The sequence below is a fragment of the Carcharhinus amblyrhynchos genome, chromosome 9 (genome assembly GCF_965287045.1).
Source record: "Carcharhinus amblyrhynchos chromosome 9, sCarAmb.v2.hapA, whole genome shotgun sequence".
In the NCBI taxonomy this organism is placed as follows: Eukaryota; Metazoa; Chordata; class Chondrichthyes; order Carcharhiniformes; family Carcharhinidae; genus Carcharhinus; species Carcharhinus amblyrhynchos.
The window spans coordinates 91614120-91641733 of NC_137332.1; the positions used below are offsets into that span (position 1 = coordinate 91614120).

At 44.1% G+C, this 27614-nt stretch overlaps 2 protein-coding genes across 2 annotated transcripts in view; one reads left to right on the forward strand and one right to left on the reverse strand.

The window, feature by feature from the left end:
• Window positions 1-27614, reverse strand: part of LOC145348018 (uncharacterized) — a 649120-nt gene that overhangs the window by 13794 nt on the left and 607712 nt on the right. The window lies entirely within an intron of this gene.
• On the forward strand, window positions 1231-8807 carry LOC145348071 (uncharacterized). The gene is made up of 2 exons (XM_080196212.1): window positions 1231-1391; window positions 6239-8807. The coding sequence occupies exon 2, from the start codon at window positions 6709-6711 to the stop codon at window positions 7306-7308; it is 600 nt and encodes a 199-aa protein (XP_080052338.1). The 5' UTR covers window positions 1231-1391; window positions 6239-6708; the 3' UTR covers window positions 7309-8807.

A 27614-nucleotide genomic window follows, 5' to 3' on the forward strand; every position in this document is an offset into this window, starting at 1 on the left:
CCTCGCTAAATATTTTTAAGAAGCGGGTTGATGGGTTTTTGATAAGAGAAGGGATTGAGGGTTATGGGGAGAGGGCGGGAAAGTGGAACTGAGCCACGACAGATCAGCCATGATCTTATTGAATGGCGGGGCAGGCTCGAAGGGCTAGATGGCCTACTCCTGCTCCTATTTCTTATGTTCTTATGTTCTTATGTTCTTATGAATATTTTGGAGAATTACAATTTGGGTGCATGACCCTCCAAAATCCAAATTTAAATGTTATTTCTTTTCGCCAACTTTAAGGGCGTTCAAATGGTCAGTGGATAGGCATATGGATAATATTGGAATAGTTTAGGTTAGAGGGTCATTAGATTGGTTCCACTGGTCCACGCAACATCGAGGGCCGAAGGGCCTGTACTGCACTGTAATGTTCTATGCATCTGTTATCAATGATTTATTATTGTCCTGTGCATAATTCTGAACCTAAAATGGTGTTTAGAATATGTGATTATTTGTATTTGTAGCATGTTGTTGTCTGTAACTTCTGGAATATCAATGTGTTGTGGGGATATATTATTACTGTGTATGCCAATGTCTGGGCCTTGCTTGACTGATGAGTGACTGGGGAATTCCTGACAGACACTGGTCCTGAGATTGTGATACGTCATGCTTTGCACTCAGGAAGGGAGGTGTATGACTTATGTGCCTCTGACGCCTACAGACATGGCTGATACCCAAAACTCGCTGTGGCAGCACCTGATTGAACTCTTAGCGATCGAGGGATCAAGTTCTGATTGATTGTGACCAAAAGGGGCGTGAAACTCAACCTGGAATGAATTACAGCGATGGTGACCATCGACAGTGATGACCAGCAGTTGGAGAGCCACCACACCTGAGAAGGAAGGAACGAAAATCAAAACCAGAGTGCCAGGTCAGACCAGAGAACTAGACTATGCAGTGGATGACCAAGACCGATGCACAGACAAAGACTAATGTTTGCTTGGGTACTTGCTGGTCACGCAAGGTTAAGTCAAGGTCTTGTATTGGACTTGAACTTTGGAATTTTCCTATAAGATAACTTATTATTAGAGGGCAGCTGTTTTCTCTCCTTTTAGCTGCTGCCAGATCTGCTGAAATGTTCCAGCTTTTTTTTGATTTACCAGGGGAATAAGTGAGATTTATTCGGATGGGATAATCACAAGTTTAAATCCCCACCTGATCTGCTGCTCAAAGTCTCCTCCGTTTCCCTGGTCAGTTTCCCAAACTTCAGGAAACTCCTGTTACTCCAGAAATATTTGGATTGGCTGTGAGAGACGTCAATCAGAGAGCCCACCCACTCTGCCCATTCTCTCCTCTTCCTCTTTCACAGCTGCTTCACTTCCTGTAGGGACTGAAAACCAAGTCAGGAGATGGTGAGTGAAGGAGCAGAATTTATAATAATTACATTGCATCATATCCACACTAATGTTCAGGCAGTCTGACTATCCTGTGGGGAATCAGGTGTGGAAATGCCCCTTATGCTGTGTGAGAAGATCCAGCTGAGAGACCTGTTTACTCGGTGCTTTGTGCTGAGCTGTTTGATTGGAGCTGTGTGTTGGATATTGAGTGTATTTATTAGAAGCTGATTTACAGGCTGAGTTTTATTGATGGGTCCTCTTTTAAGGTCAAACCAATTAAACAAACTCAAAATAAATTAGGACAAAGTAAAAGGGGCAGCTCCCCAAAAGGAAGGGGAACATCCCGAACAAAAACAGAGTACAAAGGAAACTTAACAAACATCAAATTAAAATGTTTGTTGCTGGGTCATTGCTGAATGAGAATATGGGTTTGCGTGAGGGGCGGGGTAGCTTGTGGTCATCACCAGGGCTGCGCCCATTGGCCGAGCTAACTGTCAAGCAGGATGGTCTTGGGAACAGCCAACTGGATGCAGGGTGTGTCCTGATTGACAGGCCAGCTGACCAATGGTTGATTCTGTGCAGACCAGCGTACAGTGATTGGCTGAGTGGGTGGTGCCAGATTGGCTAATTGCTTTTGTTTTGCTGAGCTTCTGATTGGCAGATGTTACTGCTGCTCAGAGCTGATTGGAGTCCTCTGTGTGTCTGTTTAGTTTATCCTCACAATCCAGTCACCCTCAGTCTGGGAGAGAGTACCCCAGTGTCCAAGGGTTCTGAAAGAAATGGCGGAGGTGATAGTGGATACCTTGGTGATTATTTTCCAAACATCGCTGGATTCCGGGGAAGTGCCGGAAGATTGGAAAACGGCTAATGTTACGCCGTTGTTTAAGAAGGGTGCCAGGCAAAAGGCAGGGAATTATAGGCCGGTTAGTTTAATGTCTATTGTAGGTAAAATGTTAGAATCCGTCATCAAGGAGGAAATAGCGAGGCATCTTGAGGAGAATTGTTTGATAGAGCAGACTCAGCACGGTTTCGTTAAGGGGAAGTCGTGTCTGACGAATTTATTGGAGTTCTATGAGGATGTGTCTAGGGCGGTGGATAGAGGAGAGCCGGTGGATGTGGTGTTTCTTGATTTTCAGAAGGCGTTTGATAAGGTGCCTCACAAGAGGTTATTACAGAAGGTCGGGGGCATGGAGTTGGGGGTGGGGTGTTAGCGTGGATAGAGCATTGGTTGTCAAATAGGAGGCAGAGAGTGGGGGTCAATGGGTGCTATTCGGATTGGCGGTTGGTGACTGCTATTTACCATTTATATAGATGATCTGGAGGAGGGAACCGAGTGTAGGGTGTCGAAATTTGCTGATGACACCAAGATTGGTGGAACGGCAAATTGTGTGGAGGGTGTGGAGAGTCTGCAGAAGGATCTAGATAGGCTGGGCGAATGGGCCAGGAACTGGCAAATGGAATTTAATGTTGGCAAATGTGAGGTTGTCCACTTTGGTAGGAATAATGGTAGGAAGGACGATTACTTACATAGCGAAAAACTGCAGCATGCAACGGGGCAGAGGGACCTCGGGGTCCTTGTGCATGAGTCGCAAAAACCCAGCCTGCAGGTGCAGCAGGTGGTCAGGAAGGCGAATGGGATGCTGGCCTTCATAGCGAGGGGTATTGAATATAAAAGTAGGGAGGTCTTGCTGCAGCTGTATAGGGCACTGGTGAGGCCGCAGCTGGAGTACTGTGTGCAGTTTTGGTCGCCGCACTTACGCAAGGATATTTTGGCCTTGGAGGGAGTGCAGAGGAGGTTTACTAGGCTGATACTGGAGTTGAGGGGGTTGAACTATGAGGAGAGGCTGAATAAACTAGGCTTGTACTCGTTAGAGTTTAGAAGAATGAGGGGAGATCTCATTGAGACATATAAGATGATGAGTGGGATGGATAGGATAGAGGTGGAGAGACTCTTCCCGCTCAGAAAGGACAGTAGGACTAGAGGGCACAGCCTCAAGATAAAGGGGGGGTGGTTTAGAACGGAGTTGAGGAGGAACTTCTTCACTCAAAGGGTGGTGAATCTCTGGAATTCTCTGCCCGTTGAAGTGGTGGAGGTTGCCTCGCTAAATATTTTTAAGACGCGAGTTGATAGGTTTTTGATAGGCAAGGGGATTAAGGGTTATGGGGAGAGGGCGGGAGTGTGGAATTGAGCCACGACAGATCAGCCATGATCTTATTGAATGGCGGGACAGGCTTGAGGGGCTAGATGGCCTACTCCTGCTCGTATTTCTTACGTTCTTATGTCTCTGTTTGGTTCACCCTGACAAAAGTACCCTCCCCCCGGCTCCTCCCACCTCGTCCAGGGAAGTGCATGTGTACTTCATATTTTAACATTGTAATTCTTTTGTTCACTATTGTTGAAAACCAGATCCCAGGAGCTGAACTGGTGAGAAAGGTTATTTTTACTCCAGTAGAAAGGGGAGATGTTTGGAAGTGTTCAGTATATCTGGTGGTTTGTATACACAGGGGCAGAGGTCAGTGAGTTTTTGTCAGAATGAGTGCAGATTATAGATCTGAAGCATCGCCTCTGCTTCTCTCTCCACAGACGTTGCCCGGCTGCTGAGTATTTCCAGCATTATCTGTTTATATTTCAGATTTCCAGCATTCTGCAGTACTTTATTCTCCTATTATATATCTCATGTTGGGCATTTGAATTATAGTTACAATTTTAAATTAGAGAATATTTATTGCTCAGTGCAAAGTGTAATTTTTCTGTCATTAAACCCCATTTGTGTGGACATAAATTATTACAGGTGAATTGTTAACACTACTTGACAAGGTTTTATAATGTTTAAACTTGGAAGTGAAACCAGGAATTTGTCACTGTCAGTTTCAATACTGAACCTGGACATGGGATTGTTGAGGTTCAAGTCTTTTAGATGTTGCGGTCCAGATAGGGCCAGGTTTAAAGAGCTGATTTCTTAATACAAATAAAGTTATGGAGGTTTTATGACATGGAAACAGTTGTCCATGCTGCCCAGTTTTTACCACTAAACTAATCCCAATGGACCAATTGTTTAGCCCATATTCCTCTTTACCCATCTTACCCTTGTAACTGTCTAAATGCTTTTTAAAAGACAAAATTGTACCCTTTACTACTACCTCTGGCAGCTTGTTCCAGACACTCATAATCCTCTGAGTGAAAAAAATGCCCCTCTTGACTCTTTTGTATCTCTCCCCTCTCACCTTAAACCTATGCCCTCTAGTTTTAGACTCCCCTACCTTTGGAAAAAAGGATGTTGACTATCTACCTTATCTATGCCTCTCATTATTTTGTAGACCTTTTTAAAATCACCCCAAGCCTCCTATGCTCCAGGGGAAAAATGTCCTGGTCTATCCAGCCTCTCCTTCTAAATCAAACCATCAAGTGCCGGTAGCATCCTAATAATAGACCTTTTCTGCACTATTTTTAGTTTAATAATATCCTTTCTATAATAGGGTGACCAGAACTGTACACAGTACAACTTCAACAAGATGTCCCAACTCCTGTATTCAATGTTCTGACCAATGAAACCAAGCATGCCAAATCCCTTCTTCACTACCCTGTTCACCTGTGACTTTCAAGGAGCGATGAACCTGTATTCCTTGTTCTATAGCTTTCCCCAATGCCCTACCATTAACTAACTAGATCCTGCCTGATTCGATCTACCAAAATGCACCAACTTACATATATCTAAGTTAAACTGTATCTGCCATTCATTGGCCCACTGGCCCAATAGATCAAGATCCCGTTGCAATCCTAGATAACCTTCTTCACTGTCCACTATGCCGGCAATCTTGGTGTCATCTGAAAATTTACTAACCATACCCCATAAATTCTCATCCAAGTCATTAATGTAAGTAACAAATAACAGTGGACCCAATGCTGATCCCTGAGGTACATCGCTAGTCATAGGCCTCCAGCTGAAAAACAATCCTGTACGACCACCACCTGTCATCAAGCCAATTTTGTATCCAATTGGCTACCTCTTCCTGGATTCTGTGACATTTAACCTTAGAATAACTACCATGCCAAGTTGTGTGGAATTGTCTGACAAGCCGTGGTTATAAAGTGTATAATGTAAAACCTGAACTTTCAATGGACTTTATAAATAGATGTACAAAGTACAAGAGCTTTTTCTAAAGCTATTTCAATCAGTTTGACCCCACTGTGACTATGGTTCACAATTTTGGATGCCTGAAGGATGTGAGAAGCAGGTTTAAAGGGGGTGATGGTGGTGGAGATAAAGGACCTGGGCACAGCTGAAAAATTAGGGCCCATGTTTTTTTTTCATTGCACTGTAGGTTTACCTACATCGCATGGCCTGCAGTGAATCAAGAAAGCAACTCCCCACCACCTTCTCGAGGATAATTAGGGATGAGCAGAAAGTATTGGCCTGGCCAGTGGCATCCAATTCCTTTGAAAGTATTAAAAAAAACTGAGCAGTGGGCCCCTTCAGCAAAGCTGAGGGAATGGAGGGAAAAAGGGGAGGCACAGTGGTTAGTACTGCTGTCTCTCAGTGCTAGGGTCTGGGGCTCGATTTCAGCTCTGGGTGACTGTCTGGAGTTTGCATGTCTGAGTGTAATTCCTTCCATAGTACAAAATGTGCAAGTTAGATGGATTGGCAATGCTAAATTGCCCCCTTAGTGCTCACATTTATGTAGTTTAGGGGGACTTAGCCATGGTAGATGTGCAAGGTTATGGGGTAAGGGCGTGGAGGTGGGCATGGTTAAGATGCTCTTTTGGCACATTTGTGCAAACTCAATGGACCAAATGGCCTCTTTCTGCACTGTAGGCATTTCATGCTTCTATATAAATCATGTTTCTTTTTCCTGTTTTACAGAAGGAATTCACTGTACTACACAGAGAATACAGAGAGACTAGACAATGCAGATAGATCCTGACCATCACCCAAGGAACAACTACACAACTATTAGGAAGCCACCTAGTCCCTTCATAGTATTGCTGGACACAGAGGAAGTTGGACAGTGAAACTGTGATCTGGAAATCGGTCAAGTCAGAGGAGCTTTGACATATCATCAAATCTGAAACTGATCAGTGGTGTGGAACCTTCCATCAGAACAAACCTTTTTGAAGGTTTGGCTGTGGGTGATCAGTCAGGGTGAGGCTGGGAAGGAGTGTGAGTGGTCTCCAAGTATGGTGAGAGCTTCAATCATTCATTGAGACTCATGAACCACTGACTCATTTCTACAGATGAGACATTGTTCAAGTGTGATGAGGGCTGCACAGGCTCATAAGACCTAAGACACAAGGTTGCACTATAGGGACCATTGTTAACACAAGGACAGCTTCATGGAAGAGAAACCATTGAAATGTGATGTTTGTGACCGAGCCTTCACTTACCCATCGACGTTCATGAATCACCGACGCATTCACACTGGGGAGAAACCTTTCATTTGTGTGGTGTGTAACAAAGGCTTTGCACAGTTATCAGGCCTGGTGAATCACCGGCTCATTCACACAGGAGAAAAACCATTCAAATGTGAGGTGTGCCACAAATCGTTCTCGCAGTCATCGACCCTCCTCATGCACCAACACATTCACACAGGCGAGAAGCCATTCACATGCCAGGTGTGTATCAAATCATTTTCACGATCATTTCATCTCCGTGTACACCAACGCATTCATAGAGGGGATAAACCATTTACGTGCGATGTGTGCGATAAACGATTCTCTGACTCATCAAATCTCCGCAGACATCAGCTCATTCACACTGGGGGAAAACCATTCACATGTGAGGTGTGTGACAAATCATTCTCGTTATCATCGGATCTCCGCAGACACCAACTCATTCACACTGGAGAGAAACCATTCACCTGCGAGTTGTGCAAGAAATCATTCTCGCGATCATGGAATCTCCAGGTCCATCAGAGGAACCACACTAGGAAATAACCCTTCAAGGTTATTTCAAAGTTTGTGAAGAAGCTTTCATGACTTTGCACCTCCTGCAACACCAGAGGACTCGCACATGAGGAAACTTTTCAGATGTGATGTTTGTAATCAGGCTTTCACCCACTGCTCTGATTTACTGAAGCATCAGTGGATCCTCACAGATATCATTTAAGTGTGAGGTGTGTGGCAAGGCTTCCACAGTGTGAGTGTATTTCCTGGTCCATCAACACACTCACACAGTGAAGTCATCCTATCAGTCTAAGTTCTGTAATAAAGTCTTTACACAGTTGTTGGAAAACCCGGAACATCAGTGAACCACAGAGGGCTACCTATCCAAGTTTTAATCATCTGTCATCAGAATGTGAACCTCAACACAAGCTCACTGCAAAGGATGATCACAGAACAAGACGCAGCTAGAGACAACAACACCAGAGCTAAGATACTGAGATTGGAACATACAAGTTCTTGAGGGGTATTGACACGTGGATGTGGAGAGGATGTTTCCTTGTGGGAAAATCTAGAGCTAGGGACCACTGTTTAAAAATAAAGGGTCACTCACTTGAGACAGAAATGAGTTTTTTACTTGGATTAGTGAGTCTTTGGAATTCTGTTCCTCAAAAAGCAGTGGAAGTAGAGTCTCTGATTATTTTTAAGACTGAGGTAGATTGATTATTGATAAGAGGATGAAAGGTTATTGGGGGCAGGCAGCAATGTGGGTTTGAAGTTATAATCAGATCAGTCATGATCTTATTGAATGGCAGGAACAGGCTCAAGGGGCAGAGTGGCCTACTCCTGCTCCTAATTTGATTGTGTGTTTGAATGTTCATAGTACTGTGCATTTTACAAGGAGTATTTTGATATTTTAGATTTGTTTTAGTTTAGTTGTGCACAGCCTAACACTGGAACTCAAATTCCTTTTTCAAACTCTTTGAATTCGATGGGGATATAACTATCAAACATTGACTCAGACAGCACATCAGTAAATAGTATCAAAGTTTATTGATTATGCACAAATTTTAGAAACTTATCAGCTAACTAATAGAGGCAGAATATAGGAAAAATACCAGTGGGACTGTACAAACTGCACACTCTGCTATCAGTTCGCAAGAGATGGATAACAAAACCCTGACAGAGAAACTATCACTGTCTCCAAAAAACTCCACGCTTTCCTAGGAAAGCAACTGACAGAGAATATGTCACTGCCTCAGAGCAACACCACACTTGCCTATCGAGTGACAGAGAATTAGTCCTAGGACTAATCACATTCAGTACTCATCTGAACCAGAACTTTGTTGGAAAGACACTGAATTCCCCCAGAAGATCTAAACCTGTTCCACCACAATTGATTGAAAGATGTTTCCTGCAACCCCTTTTTTATACTCAATAGATGTTGTCAGCTCACCTAAACCAAGTTTTTGGAAATAGCTAATTGTCAGTAATGTGATGAGTTAACTCCATTGGTTCCAGCTAATTAAACTTAGAACAATGGTTTCCTTTAAGCTATGTGTCTTATCTTAATGTCTTTACAGGAGCCCCATTCATTAAGATAAACTCAAACTATCAAAGACAGTGTGTGTTCCTGATAGGGAGGGAGGCGAAGACTTATACCATTTTTCTCCTAGTTGTTACAGCACTTCAATTCTCATTCCCTAAGCCTGTCCAACATCTCTAAGTCAGGAGTGAGATGGAATACTCTCCACTTACCAAGGATTAACATCATCCAGGACAAAACAACCTGCTTGATTGGCACCCCTTCCACAAACATTCACTGCCTCCATCACTGATGCACAGTGACAGCTTTGTGCCCCATCTGCCAGATACACTGCAGGAACTCACCTTGCAAGACTCTTAGGCAGCACTTTGCAAACATATAACCACTACCATTTAGAAGGACAAATGCAGCAGAACTTGGGAACATGACCACCCTAGATTTTCGCCTCCAAGTAACTTACCATTCTAACTTGGAAATATATCATTGTTCCTTCACTATCACTGAATTAAAATCCTGGAACTCCCTCTTTAACAGCACTCTGGGTGTACTTAAACCATATGTCTGCAGTGGTTCACAAAGGCTCACCGCCACTTTCTGAAAGGCAATTATGGATAGACAATATATATCGGCCTAGCCAGTGATGGCCACGTCCCATAAAAAAACGTAAGAAAAGCTAATGGAGAAATGCAGAAATAACATAAATTCACTGCTAAATATCTACTGCTAATCAGTGATGACTATTAATTACTTATCCTTCAATTATCAGAGTAATTGAGGTAATTCCTCCTAATATGATCAAACTGTTGCTGCTCAGTGACTGCTTCATAAAACTGTTTTATGTTAGTTGTTGTAAAAATTTAACATCAACATGGCTTCATTCCTGCTCACATGATATTAATATAAAATGGTCACATTAAACAAAAACTCTAAAACTACTAAAACAAAATCTAAAATCTGGGCCAGCTTACAAACTTCCCAAAAAAGATTTCTCTGAAATATGCTTTGGTTTTGAAGCTGTTTACTGTCTCTTTCAAGAACTGTAAGGGTGACAGACTGGGACTTCAAGATATGTTATGAAGCTAGACTACACCCCAACATTTTTCTAGTTTGGCATAAATGTGAGGGTAGGATGCTTTGCTCCAGGTGTGATTCTACTGATAAATTGGCGTTCTTTTTTAAAATCAAAACAAGCTTTATTCACAACATAGCTCAGACAAAATGAAGTAGCTTAACTTTTAACAGTTGAACAATAATTAAAATGAAAGGAAACAATTTTAATTTCAGTTCCAATTAAGCAATGTTTCACTTATAGACTCAAACATACTTTTAATATAGTTAGCAATAACAGGTATACTTGCTCTGACTTGGATAACAGTCATGAAGGTTCCAGAAAAGCTTTTCAGAGAGAGAGAGGGAGCATCTTATAGGCTTCTGTTTTTTAACAGCCCCCTCCAGCAATTCACTTTAAAAACTGAAAATGAAAGATAAACTTGTCTTCCTGTTACAAGTCTAGTTCCTCCCATTAACCTAAATCATATGACTTGGACCTAATCTGAAATCCCAGGAGAACTTAAGTAAACAAAAGTGCATTAACTCTACAAAGTAACACATTCCTAGCTAAAAATTAGTTTATCTTGTTTTCTCTATCTTCTGTATTCCCGCTAGACAAACAGACTGCTTGTAGAAAAGCATTACATCTTAAAACAGTCCCCTTCAAACATAAAATATAGCAATAGCACAGAATCATCACACCTTTCCCTTGAAAATGAGCCAGCAATATGAAAAGATAACTTCATTATTTATTAGTACTCTATAAGATATTTATCATTATATCTAAGTATGCGAAGTTACACAATAGTATAGCCCATTTCTATATTCTCTTATGTTGATGGTTCCATCCTTCTTTCATTAAAGTTGAGATAAAGCCTCTGCAATCATGTTCTCTATCCCTGCTTTGATTCCAAGACTTAGCCTATTGTTGTGAGTGTAAATTAATCTTGGTGATGTCTTCAGAGAGAACAGAGGGTCCAGAGGGTAAAACTTTACATTGGTTGCAGAGTGCTACAAACCATCTTGGATCTGCTTTCTAATTTCCTTTGCTGAAACCAATCAATTCTTTTGATTTTCAGAGTTCCAACATGTCAAAACAAAGTGACCTTTTTCAGAAAGTTGAGGTGCTCACAGACTTTGTCAAAGAGAATCTGTCTCTTTGCACACTTTCTCTACTTCACGTGCATTCAGGTCATCTAGCAGGGTCACTTTATCCCTGTCTCCTTTCTTGTTAACTGCCTTAGTTCCTCTGCCAGACAGTCCAACTCCCCCTTCTGTTGCAAAATGGTACACGCAAAATTATTTCCAGAGTAAAGTACATTTTTGGAAAAAAAATCAGTCGTCAGATCAAGCCCAAGATGGGGTGTCAGCTCGAATTTTGTTTGTCTGTCTTGTGGGGAGCTTGAATTGGATTTGATTAAATTTTGAATTTGGTTTTTTGGATCAAGCAAGGAATTGGTGCACTTTGTTCATTGACTTTGTAACTTTAAGAATGAATAAAAAAATTAAAATGGTTGATCCCCAGGCAGGAGTGAAACAACGATCAAGAAGGACTTTGGAGTTATAACCAATTTCAGAACATAACCTGTTCAGTAGGTTCAGAGTCTGGGATTCCTTTATCTACTTGGAGGGGGAGGGGGAGGGCAGTTTCACTGGCGGTTTCTTACCTTCTAGCCCATGGTGTTAGAGGTTTTTCAGTGGTCACTTGTTCTCCTTAACAGGAAGAGGTGATAGCTGCAACCAGTCAAGCCCCAAACCAGGGGGAACATAACACCAGTAGAGTAGCAGTGAAAATCAGTGAAAGAGGTGCACCATTTTATGGTGCCTCGTTTGTTCAGAGGATCCTTTTGGATTCTTGCAGATTTGAAGCTGCAGATGTCTACAGTCTGCAGATCTTCCCCAGTGCTGGGTATTTTGATGTGAATTTCAAGAATGTTGCTTCCTGCATCAAGTTTCTGGAAGTGTTCGAGGAGAAGAGCAATCTGAATAACCGTAAGTTGGTTATATCATGGCTTGATATGGCTCCTGCTATTTCCCAGAAGAAAATACAAAGGGTCGTGAATGAAGCCCAGTCCACCACTCAAACCAGCCTCCCATCCATTGATTCTATCTAAACTTCCTGCTGCCTTAGAAAATTAGCCAGCATAATTAAGGATCCCCACACTACTCTCTTCCACCTTCTTTCATCAGAAAAAAGATACAAAAGTCTGAGGACACATACCAGCCAAATGAAAGTTCTTCCCTGCTACCATCAGACTTTTAAATGGATCTACTTTGCATGAAATCGATCTTTCTCTACACCCTAACAATTCTGAACTGTCTGCTCTATGTACGGTATGCTTTGCCTGTTTAGCAGGCAAGAAGCAATACATTTCACTGTATACTAAGTTATATAACAATAGTGAATCAAATCAAATAAAGCAAAATCAAAGGAGAGAAGTGACCCAAGTAAACTAGGCACAAGTAATTGAGGACAGGACAGTTGAGGAACAATGGTGGATGTTCAGGAAGATATTGAATACCTCTCAATTAAAGTATATTCCTGAGAGGAAGAGGAATTGTAAAAAGAATAAAACATTCCAGGCTAGGCAAAGAGGAAATAAAGGCAAAAAACAGACATACCAAATTGTAAAAGTTATGGCAAGCAAGAGGATTGGGAGTACTTTAAGGTTCAGCAAAAAGCAACTAAAAATAGAATCAAAAGAGCTAAGGTGAACTACATAAGGAAAATAGCAGTTAACATAAACACAGATACCAAAGGTAACAAAGATACAAGCGCATCAAGATAGATAAATCTGCAGGACCTAATGAGGTCTATCCCAAGACATTGTGGGAGGCTAGGGAGGAAATTGCGGGTCCCCTAGCTGAGATATTTGAATCATTGATAATCACAGGTGAGATGCCTGAAGATTGGAGAGTGGTAAATGTTGTCCCTTTGTTTAAAAAGGGCTGCAGGGAAAAGCCTGGGAACTGCAGGGCAGTGAGCCTCACATCTATGATGGGTAAATTGTTGGAAGGTATTTTGAGAAACAGGATCTACAGGCATTTAGAGATGCAAGGACTGATTAGGAACAGTCAGCATGGTTTTGTGAGCGGAAAATCATGTCTCTCAAATTTAATTAATTTTTTTGAAAGGATATTCAAGAAGGTAGATGAGGCCAGTGCAGTTGATGTTGTCTACATGGATTTTAGCAAGGCCTTTGACAAGGTACCGCATGGTAGGTTACCGCATAAAGTTAAATCTCACGGGATCCAGAATGAGGTATATAAATGGATACAAAATTAGCTTGATGGCAGAAGCCAGAGGGTTGTCGTAGAGAATTGTTCTTCAAACTGGAGGCCTGTGACCAATGGTGTGCTTTAGGGATCAGTGCTGGCGCGCTGTTATTTGTCATTTACATTAATGATTTGGATGAGAATATAGGGGGCATGGTTAGTAAGTTTGCAGATGACACCAAGATTATTGGCATGGTGGACAGTGAGGAAGGTTATCTCCAATTGCAGTGGGACTTGATCAATTGGGCCAGTGGGCTGACGAATGGCAGATGGAATTTAATTTAGACAAATGTGAGGTAATGCATTTTGGTAAATTGAACCAGGGCAAAAGGACTTAGTTAACGGCAGGGCATTGGGAGATTTACAGAACAAAGAGGTCTTGGGGTACATGTTCATAGCTCTTTGAAAGTGGAGTCAAAGATGGACAGAGTGGTGAAGAAGGCATTTAGCATGCTTGGTTTCATTGGTCAGAACATTGAACACAGGAGTTGAGACTCTTGTTAAAGTTGTACAAGACATTGGTAAGGCCACACTTGGAATATTGAGTGCAATTCTGGTCACCCTATTATAGAAATTATATTATTAAACTAGAAAGAGTGCAGAAAAGATTTACTAGGATGCTACCGGAACTTGATGAATTGAGTTATAAGGAGAGGCTGAATAGACTGGAACTTTTTTCTTTGGAGTGTAGGAGGCTGAGGGGTGACCATATAGAGGTCTATAAAATAATGAAGGGCATAGACAAGGCAGATAGTCAACATCTTTTCCCAAATGTAGGGGAGTCTAAAACTAGAGGGAATAGGTTTAACATGAGAGGGGAGAAATACAGAAGTGTCCAGAGGAGCAATTTTTTCACTCAGAGGGTGGTGAGTGTCTGGAACAAGCTGCCAGAGGTAGTAGGAGAGGCGGGTACAATTTTATATTCTAAAAAGCATTTAGATAGTTACATGGGTATGATGGGTATGGGCCAAATGTGGGCAATTGGGATTAGCTTAGGGGTTTTTAAAAACAAAGGGAGGCATGGACATGTTGGGCCGAAGGGCCTGTTTCCATGCTGGAAATCTCTATGACTCTATGAGATAAAGAGGAAGAGAATAACTAAAGTAAATGTTGGCCCTTTAGGGGATGATGCTGGTAGGTATTAATAGGAAACACAGAGTTGGTGGAGGCACTGAACCAATATTTTGCCTCTGTCTTCATGGTGGAGAATAATGAAAATTTTCCAAAAACTGTTATTAATACAAAGGAACGTGATGCAATACCTTCACTAGGGAGAGGGTATTGAATAAACTGATGAGACTAAAGGCAGATAAGTCTCTGGGACCTGATCGCCTGCACCATTGGGTATTAAAGGATGTGCCAGCAGAGATAGTAGATGCACAAGTTGTGATATTTCAAAATTCCTTGGATTCTAGATTGGAAACATGCCAATGTGACATCCCTTTCAAAAAAGCAAAGAGGCAAAAAGTAGAAAAGGCAGTTAGCTTGACGTCTGTGGTGGGGAAGTTGCTAAAATCAATCATTAGTAGGGAGATGACTGAGTATTTGGAAAGACAATTTCAATTCACCATTGCCAGCATTATTTTATGAGGGGAAAGTCATGCTTGACAAACTTGCTTGAGTCCTTTGAGAACACAACCAGCAAGGTGGATAGTTGCGTGTCTATGGATGTGGTACATCCAGAAGTCCAGAGAGCGTTTGTCAGAGTGCCACGTAAAAGACTGATCCAGAAGGTGAGATCACAGGGGATTGGGGGTAAAGTACTGGATTGGATTGAGGATTGGCTGACTGACAGAAAGCAGATGGTTTGGATAAATTACTCCCTTTCTGGCTGGTGGGGTGCCACTGGGGTGAGTCCTCAAAGTTCAACCGTTCACAATCTATATAAATCTATACAAGCAGTGACAGAGTGTAACATAACAAAAATTCAGGATGATGCTAAAATAGGCAGTGAGGAGGATATAAAGATTTTACAGCAAGATACAGATAGGCTAGGAGAATGGGCCAAAATTTGGCAGATGGAGTTTAATGTGGATAAGTGTGAGGTTATCCATTTTGGCAGAAAAAATAGAAAGACAAATTATATCCTAAATGGAAAACAGATTCAAAATGCTTTCTGGCAGAGGGATCTGGATATCTATGTTAATGAATCACAGAAAGTCAGCATGCAGGTACAGCATGTTTTAAAAACGCAAATGGGTTGTTAGTATAAAAATAGAGAATTGTTGCAATTATAGGAGTTGGTGAGATCACATCTGGAGTTTTGTGTCCAGTTTTGGTCTTCTTATGTGAGGAAGGATGTGGTAGCATTGGAGGAAGTTCACTAGATTGATCCTAGGGATAAAAGCGTTAGATTAAACAGTTTGGGATTGTACCCACTGGAGTTTAGAAGGATGAGAGGGGATCTGATCGAGGAATATAAAATTTACAAAGGGATTGATAACGTAAATGTAGACCAAATGTTTTCTCTTATGGAGCAAGCTAGAACAAGAAGTCACAGGTATAAATTATGAGATGGTAGATTTAAAACTGAGATGAGGAGGAACTACTCGCAGAGGGTGGTGAAATTGTGGAACTCGCTGCCTCATAGCACGATGGAATCTGAATGGTTTTAAGAGGGAGATAGACATATTTTGAATTAAAAAAAGGAAAGAGGGGTATGAGGAACAGGTGGGGAGGTGGATTTGAGCCATGATCTGACTGAATGGCGAGATAAGCTTGAAGGGCTGAATTTGCCTGCTTCTGCTCCTAATTCTTATGTTCCTATGTCTCCATTTGATTCACTCCCCAGGGGTATTGCTGCTCCTGATCTCCTGGAGCTAGGAGGTGCTGGACTCTTTACCTTGGGGTTGAGGTGCGCTGATTATCTTGCTGTTTCTGGAGCCGGAGGGGGATTAGCAGCAATTTCTCAGGCCTGGGTATTCTGCTGCAAGGGGTCGATTTCACCATGCCCGAAGTGCATGGTGGTGGTGGGGGGGAGGGCACCCCTTTGTTGCAGAAATACTGGACAAGAATGCTTCACATTAATTAAAGTCTGTGCCCTGTCCCAGAGTGGCGAGCAGCTTGCAGTCCTTCAGCAGTTTCCACTGCTGCAAGCAACTTCCAGGCCAATCATTCTGGGTGGTATCTTCAGCTGCATCATTGATATGTCTGGATGATCAACCAGGGCTGACAGCAGACTGGATGCAGCATCCAGACTCCTGATGGAAACTGTGAAGGATGCAAAGCTGCACAACGTATTCAGCAATCCTGCTGATGAAGCACAGTATATATACATGGTCATGGTTAGATAGGTCATCCCACTCCAGGATAGGCTTCTTGTTTGTGTCCTGAGCTTTCATAGAACACAGAACATAGAAAATCTACAGCACAAACAGGCCCTTCGGCCCACAAGTTGCGCTGATCATATCCCTACCTACTAGGCCAACCTATAACCCTCAATCCCATTAATCCCATGCACCCATCCAGAAGTCTCTTAAAAGACCCTAATGAGTTTGCCTCCACCACCACCGACGGCAGCTGATTCCACTCACCCACCCACCCTCTGAGTGAAAAACTTACCCCTAACATCTCCTCTGTACCTACTCCCCAGCACCTTAAACCTGTGTCCCCTCGTAGCGATCATTTCAGTCCGGGGAAATAGCCTCTGAGAATCCACCCGATCTACACCTCTCAACATCTTAAAAACCTCTATCAGGTCACCTCTCATCCTTCGTCCCTGGGGCACTCCACTGGTGATCGACCTCCATGCAGAAAAAGACCCATCCACAACCACTGTCTCCCTTCTGCTGGCAAGCCAGTTCTGGATCCACAAGGCAGCAGCCTTGGTCAAATCCACTGATGTCAGACCAATGTTCTTCACTGACCAGTGCCTCCTACTTGCCAAATGCCATCTTTCGGAAGTCCAGAGTTTTGGCAGGGGAAGGTGGAAGCTGAATGTAAAACTATTGACCCCAAGGAGCCTCGAGGGGCTCAAGAGGGATTACACAGTTTGAAGAACTGTGAAACCCCTCTTTGAGTCTTCATCACTGTGGTGGGAGGCAACAAAAGAAAACATTAAGAGGTTTTTGAATCTCAAATGTGTTCAGGAGGGGGGAGAAAGAGATGGAAAGGTATGTCCTGACTTCAGAAAAGCATGCAGAATCTGCTCGGGCTGTAGCTGATTGGGATCGATGTCAAGCAGGATCTCCAGGAGGTGAAGGGCCAACAAGCTTCATTCTTTGCCTTGGAAGCTTCCAAGATAATTTTCCGGTCCAGAGTCTGCTCCGTGGAGCAGGATAAGATGTCCTGTCATTTCTTCTTCCAAAGGGCACACAGAGAGACTTCTGTGTTCAGCAGCCTGAAGGAAGAAGGTGGCTCAGTAAAGTCATCATGTATTAACAATTTGAGGATTAGCAAATCCTTTTTTACCAGACTGTATAACCTGAAGCCCACAGACAACTCGGCCTCCTAGTCCTTCTTGTCAACTGGAACATGGAGTGTTGTGGGAACTATGGTTACCATTAATCAGCGAATGTCAGTAAGTGTTTTATTGCAAGCTGATTGCAAGCTGATTTTATTGCATTTTTTGGAAGATTAAATACTGAACTTTGTTTCTCTCTCTCTTTCTGCTGCAGCTGCCTGGTCTGTTTTCGTATGCGGAATGCCTTTCTGCAAAATTTCTGGTAGTGTGGGGGCTGCGTTTTCTATTTCCCTCGACTCATAGTTTCAAGTACTGAATGGGTAGAAGATTTTATTTTGTTAGATAATAACTTTCCTTCAAAAGTTGTCAGTGATTATGCTGGAAAAAAACAAGAAGGCAGGTTACTATCTGAATGAGTGTAAATTGGGAGAGGGGAGTGTGCAGTGGGACTTGGGTGTTCTTGTGCACCAGTCAGTGAATGTAAGCATATAGGTACAGCAGGTGGTAAAGAAGGCAAATGGTATGTTGGCCTTCATTGCGAGAGATTTCGAGCACAGGAGCAGGATGTGTTGTTGCAATTATACAGGGCCTTAATGAGGCCGAGATTGAGAGTATTGTGTGCAGTTTTGGTCTCCTTTTCTGAGGAAGGACGGAGTGCAGGGAAGGTTTATCAGGGTGACGCGGGCGATGGTGGGATTGATGTATGAGGAGAGATTAACTAGATTAGGTTTGTTTTTGTTGAAGGAAAGATGTTTTGATCCTTTTTAATTAATTCACCCAGAATAATGAATCAAAGAATCATCGAATCACTACAGTACAGGAGGAGGCCATTTAGCCCATGGAGACTGCACGGACAACAATCCCATCTAGGCCCTATTGCTCTAATCCCCCTAACACTAAGAGGCAATTGTGTATGGCCAATCAACCTAAGCAGCACATCTCACCTGAATGGGGAGAGACTTTGGGGTGCTCTGGTACAGAGGGATCTGGATGTCTTTATTCTTGAGTCACAAAAACTAGCAGGCAGGTATAGCAAAGAACAAAGAACAAAATCAGCCTACGAAACAGGCCCTTCGGCCCAACGAGCCCACACTGCCATCTCAACACCACCTCTCTACCCATGACCCCTATCTAATGTTTTATGGCCATCCAGATTAAGAAAGTGAATGGAATGTTGGCATTTGTAGCTAAAGGAATAGAATATAAAGGCAAGGGAGTATTGTTTTAACTACACAAGGCATTGGTGAGACCGCATCTGGAGTATTGTGCACAGTTTTGGTCCCCTTTTTTGAGAAAAGATGCAGTGGCATTGGAGACAGTTCAGAGGAGGTTCACTAGATTGATTCCAGAGATGAAGGGTTTGTCGTATGAAGAGAGGTTGAACTGTTTAGGTCTATACTCTCTGAAAATTAAATCAAACTGAGATATATAAGATGATAAAAGGTATGAACAAAGTAGGCATGGAGCAGATGCTTCCATGACACTTGCGCAAGGATATTTTGGCTTTGGAGGGAGTGCAGAGGAGGTTCACTAGGCTGATACCGGAGATGAGGGGGTTGGACTATGAAGAGAGACTAAATAGACTGGGCCTGTACTCATTGGAGTTTAGAAGGATGATGGGGGATCTTATAGAGATGTATAAGATGATGAAGGGGATGGATAGAGTAGAGGTAGAGAGATTCTTCCCGCTCAGAAAGGATAGCAGGACTAGAGGGCATAGCCTCAAGATAAGGGGGGGGGGCAGTTTAGATTGGAGTTGAGGAGGAACTTCTTCACTCAAAGGGTGGTGAATCTCTGGAATTCTCTGCCCAGCGGGCAGCGTCGGAGTGGGCAGCGGAGTGAGGGGGAAGCAGAGTGAGCTATTAGGGCTTAAGATCAAAAGGGCTGGGGGGGGAAAAAGGGCCAGGTAAATTCGTGTGGAAATCTTCAATACTACTACAGTGAATAATGGAGGGGCATGTGATGTGTGGTTTCTGTGTGATGTGGGAACTGGTGGACCCCAGGGTCCTCCCCGGTGACCACGTCTGCAGTAAGTGCAAGTTGCTGGAGGAGCTCCAGCTCAAGGTAGATGAGTTGGAGGCTCATCAGGGGGAGAGAGGGTGCCATTGTCAATGGGGTGCAAGTGAGGAAGGGGGGTGGGGAGCGGAGGAAGGGGGGTGGGGAGCGGAGGAAGGGGGGTGGGGAGCGGAGGCCTCAGCATCTCAATCTGCATAACAGGTTTGAGGTTCTTGCTTCCAGTGTGGACGAGGATGAGGGAGGTGAGGTCGGTGAGCAAACTGCACACGGTACAGTGATGCAGCAGGCCATAGGCAAAGAGAAGGTGAAAAGGAACGTAGTAGTGATTGGGGACAGTGGGGTGAAGGGTATTGACACTGTCCTTTGTCACAATGACAAAGTCCACAGAAGGGTGTGTTGTCTGCCTGGTGCTCGGGTCCGGGATGTCGCATCTGGGCTGCAGAGGAACCTGGAGTGGGAGGGTGAGAATCCGGTCGTTGTGGTACATGTGGGTGCCAACGACGTAGGCAAAATGCGAACTGAGGATCTGGGGAGGGAGTATGAAAAGCTGGGAATGGAATTAAAAAGTAGAACCGACAAGGTGGTTATCTCTGGGCTACTGCCTGAACCGAGTGCAGACGGGCGTAGGGTTGATAAGATTAAGGAAGTGAATGGGTGGCTCAGGGATTAGTGTGGGAGGAATGGGTTTGAATTTATGGGGCATTGGCATCAGTATTGGGGTAGGTGGGACCTGCTCGGGCGGGATGGGGTGGGTCTGAACCATGCTGGGACCAGAGTCCTGGCGAATCGTGTAAAGAGGACTGTAGACAGGGCTTTAAACTAATTGGGGGGGGGGGAGGGTGCGACGGTAGGTGACATTACGAGGCCTAAAGTTAAGGAGAGGGTACAGGTAAGGGTGGAGGCCGAGGATGTCCCAATAATAAAGGGAGTAGGGGGCGTGAGTATGAATAGGGTCCAGGGGAAGGCTGGGATGAAGGCACTTTATCTGAATGCACGAAGCATTCGGAATAAAGTGGATGAGCTGGTGGCGCAGATCAGCACAAATGGATATGATCTGGTGGCCATTACAGAGACGTGGCTGCAAGGTGACAGGGACTGGGAGCTGAATGTCCAGGGGTATCAAGTGTTTAGGAAGGATAGGCAGGAGGGAAAAGGGGGGTGCATAGCTCTGCTGATTAAGGATAGCATCAGGGTGGTAGCAAGGGATGATATTGGAGCCAAAGAGCAGAAAGTGGAATCGTTGTGGGTAGAGATTAGGAACAGCAAAGGGAGGAAGACGCTGGTGGGTGTCGTCTATAGGCCCCCGAATAATGATCTGGAGGTGGGGCGGGCTGTTAACACGCAAATAAGTGTGGCATGCAGGAATGGGACGGCCGTAGTTATGGAGGATTTCAATCTGCATATTGATTGGTCGACCCATGTTGGACGCGGTGGGCTCGAGGAGGAGGAGTTCTTGGAATGCTGCCGGGATAGTTTCCTTGAACAGTGTGTCTTGGAGCCGACGAGGGGGCGAGCTGTCTTGGATCTGGTGTTGTGTAATGAGGCGGGTAGAATCAGGGACCTTGCGGTGAAGGATCCTCTTGGGGAGAGTGATCATTGTATGGTGGAGTTTCTGGTGCAGATGGAGGAGGACAAAGTGGGTTCCCGGACACGCGTCCTTGGTTTGAACAGAGGGGAGTACGGTAGGATGACAGAGGAATTGGCGAATGTGGACTGGGGGAGCGTGTTGGAAGGTAGGTCTGCTGAGGAGCAGTGGAGGATTTTTAAGGAGATCTTTCTTGGAATAAATCGAAATTTATTCCGATGGTCAAAAAGGACTGTAGGAGGAGAGGTAATAAGCTGTGGATAACAAAGGAGGTGAAGGAAAGTGTTAAATTAAAAGCGGAGGCGTTTAGAGTAGCTAAGAGTAGTAGGCGAGAAGAGGATTGGGAGAGGTTTAAATGTCAACAAAGATTGACAAAGAAATTGATAAAGAAGGGTAGGAGAAACTATGAAGCTGGGCTAGCGCTTAATATAAAAAAGGATAGCAAGAGTTTTTATAAGTATATAAAAAGGAAGAGGCTGGCTAGGGTGAACGTTGGACCCTTAGAGGATGAGAAGGGGGACTTAGTGGTAGGGGATGGGAAAATGGCTGAGGTCTTGAATAACTTTTTTGTTTCGGTCTTCACGGAGGAGGACATGAATAATTTGCCGGGTGTTAGAGATGGAAAGGTGGTAGGACTGGAGGGTCTCGATGACATTACTGTTACGAGAGAGGTGGTGCTCGACAGACTGGAGGGGCTGATTGTGGACAAGTCCCCAGGACCAGATGGAATGCATCCGAGGGTTCTGAAAGAAATGGCGGAGGTGATAGCGGATGCCTTGGTGGTTATTTTCCAGACATCGCTGGATTCCGGGGAAGTGCCGGAAGATTGGAAAGCGGCTAATGTTATGCCGTTGTTTAAGATGGGTGCCAGGCAAAAGGCGGGGAATTATAGGCCTGTTAGTTTAACGTCTGTTGTAGGTAAAATGTTAGAATCCGTCATCAAGTAGGAAATAACGAGGCATCTTGAGGGGAATTGCTTGACAGAGCCGATGCAGCACGGTTTCGTTAAGGGGAAGTCATGTCTGACGAATTTACTGGAGTTCTATGAGGATGTGTCTAGGGAGGTGGATAGAGGAGAGCCGGTGGATGTGGTCTTTCTTTATTTTCAGAAGGCGTTTGACAAGGTACCTCACAAGAGGTTATTGCAGAAGGTCAGGGGACATGGAGTTGGGGGTAGGGTGTTAGCATGGATAGAGGACTGGTTGTCAAATAGGAGGCAGAGAGTGGGGGTCAATGGGTGCTATTCGGATTGGCGGTTGGTGACTAGTGGAGTGCCTCAGGGGTCGGTGCTGGGGCCTCAGCTATTTACCATCTATATAGATGATCTGGAGGAGGGAACCGAGTGTATGGTGTCGAAATTTGCTGATGACACCAAGATTGGTGGAACGGCAAATTGCGCGGAGGGTGTGGAGAGTCTGCAGAAGGATCTAGATAGGCTGAGCGAATGGGCCAGGAACTGGCAAATGGAATTTAATGTTGGCAAGTGCGAGGTGGTCCACTTTGGTAGGAATAATGGTAGGAAGGATTATTACTTACGTGGAGAAAAACTGCAGCAGGCGACGGTGCAGAGGGATCTCGGGGTCCTTGTGCATGAGTCGCAAAAACCCAGCTTGCAGGTGCAGCAGGTGGTCAGGAAGGTGAATGGGATGCTGGCCTTCATAGTGAGGGGGATTGAATATAAAAGTAGGGAGGTCTTGCTGCGGCTATATAGGGCATTGGTGAGGCCGCAGCTGGAGTACTGTGTGCAGTTTTGGGCGCCGTACTTACGCAAGGATATTTTGGCCTTGGAGGGAGTGCAGAGGAGGTTTACTAGGCTGATGCCGGAGTTGAGGGGGTTGAGCTATGAGGAGAGGCTGAATAAACTAGGCTTGTACTTGTTAGAGTTTAGAAGAATGAGGGGAGATCTCATTGAGACATATAAGATGATGAATGGGATGGATAGGATAGAGGTGGAGAGACTCTTCCCGCTCAGAAAGGACAGTAGGACTTGCCTCAAGATAAAGGGGGGGCGGTTTAGAACGGAGTTGAGGAAGAACTTCTTCACTCAAAGGGTGGTGAATCTCTGGAATTCTCTGCCCGTTGAAGTGGTGGAGGCTACCTTGCTAAATATTTTTAAGACACGGGTTGATGGGTTTTTGGTAAGAGAGGGGATTAAGGGTTATGGGGAGAGGGTGGGAATGTGGAACTGAGCCACGACAGATCAGCCATGATCTTATTGAATGGCGGGGCAGGCTCGAAGGGCCAGATGGCCTACTCCTGCTCCTATTTCTTATGTTCTTATGTTCTTAAATATATTTAAGTCACAGGTAGATAGGTTTTTGACAGACGAGGGAACTAAGGGTTATGGGGAGAGAGCGGGAAAGTGGAACTGATCCATTTCAGATCAGCCATGATCTTATTGAATGGCGGGGCAGGCTCAAAGGGCTAGATGGCCTACTCCTGCTCCTATTTCTTATGTTCTTGCTAGTGGGGCATTCTAGAATAAGGGGTAGCAAATCTTAACAGAGTTGAGGAGAAACTACTTCTCCCAAAGGGTGGTGAATCTATGGAATTTGCTACCTCGAAGTGCGGAGGATGCTGGAACAGTGAACAAATTTAAGGAGGAGTTAGACTGATTTTTAGTTGGTAATGGTTTGAAGCATTATGGGGAGAAGGCAGGAAAATGGGGATGAGGAGCATATCAGACATGATCAAATGGTGGAATGGACTCAATGGGCCAAATGGGCTAATTCTGTTCCTATATCTTATGAACTTATTTTTGGATTCCATTGCAGCAGATAGTTGTTTCTGAAATGGCTTTATGTGCTGAGCACCTAATGGCCATTTTCTAAGTTATCTCAACGTGGCTTAATGGCTGATAGAGTTAACCAGAATGCATCGCTCAGGTGAATCTGGTCCATTGTCATCAGAAGGCAGTCGCCCTCTCTCCAACCCACCCCAGGCCCATAAGAGCAGAGCATGCGCACCACCTGCTGCTCCAGGAACCTGGGTGGGACCAAGTGCAGCCTCAATAACAGTGAGTGCAGCTCTCAAAGACTGAATCAGAGCCTAAAAGGAAAATACTGAGGATGCTGGAATCTGAAACAAAAAACAGAAAATGCTGGAAAATCTCAGCAGGTCTGACAGCATCTGTGGGGAGAGGATAGAGCCAACAATCTGAGTCCAGATGACCCTTCGTCAGGGCTCTCCTCATAGATGCTGTGAGACCTATTGAGATTTTCCAGTATTTGCTACTTTTGATACTGAATCAGAGCCACATGGGGAACATGCCCACCCTCAGTATCTGGGGAGAATGATGAGTGGTTTCTGGGGTGCTGGGAATTGCAGGAACTCCAGCTGCATTGATCAGTGACTGCCAGTAAATATTTTATTGCAGGCTAAGGGAAGATCTTCTACGTTAACCTTCTACGTTAACTTTGCTTTGCTCTCTCCCTCCACAGATGCACAAAATCACAGAATTGGGATGGTGCAGAAGGAGGCCATTGTGTCTGCACCGGCTCTCCAAATGAGCATTTTGGCTTAGTGCCTTTCGCCAGCCCTTACCCCTACATATACATACACTCCTACCCCTCCTACATACACATTGTCTCCATTCAAGCCTGACCTGCTTTTGTATTTCTCACTGGTATGTTGATCTCAGAACCTAGTCTAGAAATATAAATGGACCAATTTAGCATTTGCTTTCATAACAAATATGTCTGCAGAAACTTTTAATCTATTTAACGCTGATACTTGTTATGATTTATTTGGTGATGTAGGCATCACCAGTAAAACCAGCAAATACCACCTATTCCAAATTTTTATTCAAAGGTTGTCCTTCTTCTTGGAACTGTTGCAGTCCGGATCGTGATGTGAATCTCATAATACTTTTGGGAAAGGAGGTAAAGGATTTTAACCCAGTAATGATGTAGGAAGGATGATATTTATCTGACTCAGGGCAGCATGGTGACAAAGTGGTTAGCACTGCTGCCTCACAGTGCCAGGGACCCGGGTTTGATACCCAGCTTGAGTCAGTGTCTGTGTGGAGTCTGCATGTTCTCCCTGTGTCTGCATGGGTTTCCTCCAGGTGCTCCAGTTTCCTCCCACAGTCCAAAAGATGTGCTGGTTATGTGCATTGGCCATGCTAAATTCTTCCTCAGTGTAGGCAAACAGGCGCCGGAGTGTGGCTACTAGGGAATTTTCACAGTAACTTAATTGCAGTGTTAATGTAAACCTATTTGTGACACTAATAAATAAACTTAAAATTATGTGTGACATGGAGGGGAACTTGGAGGCAATGGTTTTTCTATACACCTGCATTTAATTCAGGCCTTTGGTGACTGTACAAACTTTCTCCCTGTACCTGCATGGATTTCTTCCAGGTACTCCAGTTACCTTCAATACTTCAATGATTTAATGGGTAGCACAGCGGCACAATGGTTAGCACTGCTGCCTCACAGCCCCAGAGACCTGGGTTCGATTCCTGGTTTGGGTCACTCTCTGTGTGGAGTTTGCACATTCTCCCAGTGTCTGCATGGGTTTCCTCTGGGTACTCCAGTTTCCTCTGAAAGACATGCTGGTTAGGTGCATTGACCCGAACAGGCATTGGAGTGTGGTGACGAGGAAAATTTCACAGTAACTTCATTGCAGTGTTAATGTAAGTCTTACTTGTGACTAATAAATATACTTTAACTTTAATGTCAGGGGGTCTATCAGGGTAAAAATGTGGGGATCGGGTCTTGGTGGGATTGTTATTGGTGCAGACTCAATGGGCTGAATGACCTCCTTCTGCACTGTAGGGATTCTATTTGATGATTCAGCAAAGGAGAAAAGAGAGTTGTTTTGATGTTTACTGAGCTTTAGTGAGGTTTTACTATTATCATATTTACTGTGTCTTAAACAGTATATTGGGAATTATTTGCAAAGACCTCAGGGAAAACGCCTGATCTTCAGGACACAGATTATTCTGCACGGAGCTCTCCTGAAGCTTCTTGGTAATTTGATGATAAATGTCATAGTTACACAATTAATATCATCATGGTCTCATTCGCATTCCCATTAACCCATTACTCTAATATCTCCACAAGTATCAATTCAAATGTATCATTCTTTTATTAAATGACTGACATTACATTTTCCGGGCTCTGTAATCACCCCCTCCCCCCATCTGTATTTCTGAGCAACTCTGTTCTTTAACCCACCCACCCCCTCCCACCCACCCCCCACCCCACCCCTCCCAGCCTCCACCCCCCTGCCCCCCCCATCTCCACCCCCACCACCCCCTACACTCCCTGGGTCACTGTCCCCAAGTCTTCAATCTCCAGTAATGCTCTTGCTCTCTTGCCGCTGGACATTGTGTTAATTTGTCTTTTTCCTGGGGTACAAGCACATTGATGGAGTGGGACAGCAGTTTCTGACCACTGCTGTGATCTGGCCTGTGATCGTTACCATGACTTGACTGTAAGGGATTGGGAAATCCATTCAATGAAAGACTGATTCAGGAGATAAAGACTCCGGCCATGGACAATCACACACTCTCTTTAACAGGAAAAGATTAAACTAAGATTCAGCCTGGGATGTTCTGCTTCCTCTTTGCAAACTGGGGAAAGTCCGGAGAAGATGAAGCATTTCCAGCTTTGATGGAGAATTTCCTGGCTCTATTATTCATTGCTGCATGGGCGATGAACGAAGTATTCAATACCTGAGATTGGAATCAGGTGGAAGATGTGAAGATGAATGGCAGACATGGAGACATTGCAGAATATGAAGAAAAGAGAATTTCCCTGTGATTCTCAGGTGCTACTTGAACCTTCTGGAGGCAATGGTGTCATTTCCATCTTGTTTCAGTGTGAGGCAGCTCCACTGTAATCAATGGGATGCAGTGTCATCCTACACCATCTTCAACAATGGATAAAACCTCCAGTGCTGGATCCAGATGAAATTCCTCATTTGGGATTCTCCAGCTGGAGAAACTTGATAGCTTTGGCCTCTGCTTCTGAATTGAAGGGTGACTTGAATGTAAGTAGGACTTGCTGATGGGATTCCAGTCTGGACTGCAGCTTACTCTCGTACAAACTAGCAAGCTCTGTATTTTGTCCAGCAGTTTTATCCAATTTAGAATCAAACATCTCCTTCTCCTTGGATATCTCACTGTGGCCAGCCAGTGGTATACAAAGAATCTCAATGGTGGGTTCAGTGGCACAAGTAGTTAAATTCAGGTCTTCAGTAACTTCTTCAGCAATTCGAGCAAACTCCTCAAGACCAGAGAGATTTCATCTGCATTGACAGTGGAGACAAAGAACCAGGAGCTCCTTTTCCAATGGATCACTTGTTTCTGCAACAATTTCCTTCTCATGAACTCTGTCAGCAAAGAGCCATGATGTGGGTATGCCGGTAATCTCTAAACTGTCTGTGCTTTATATGCTCTGTCTGAGGCCAGAACTCTCCATTCACCTGACGAAGAGACAGTCCCCTTGAAAGCTTGTGAGTATATTATCAAATAAATA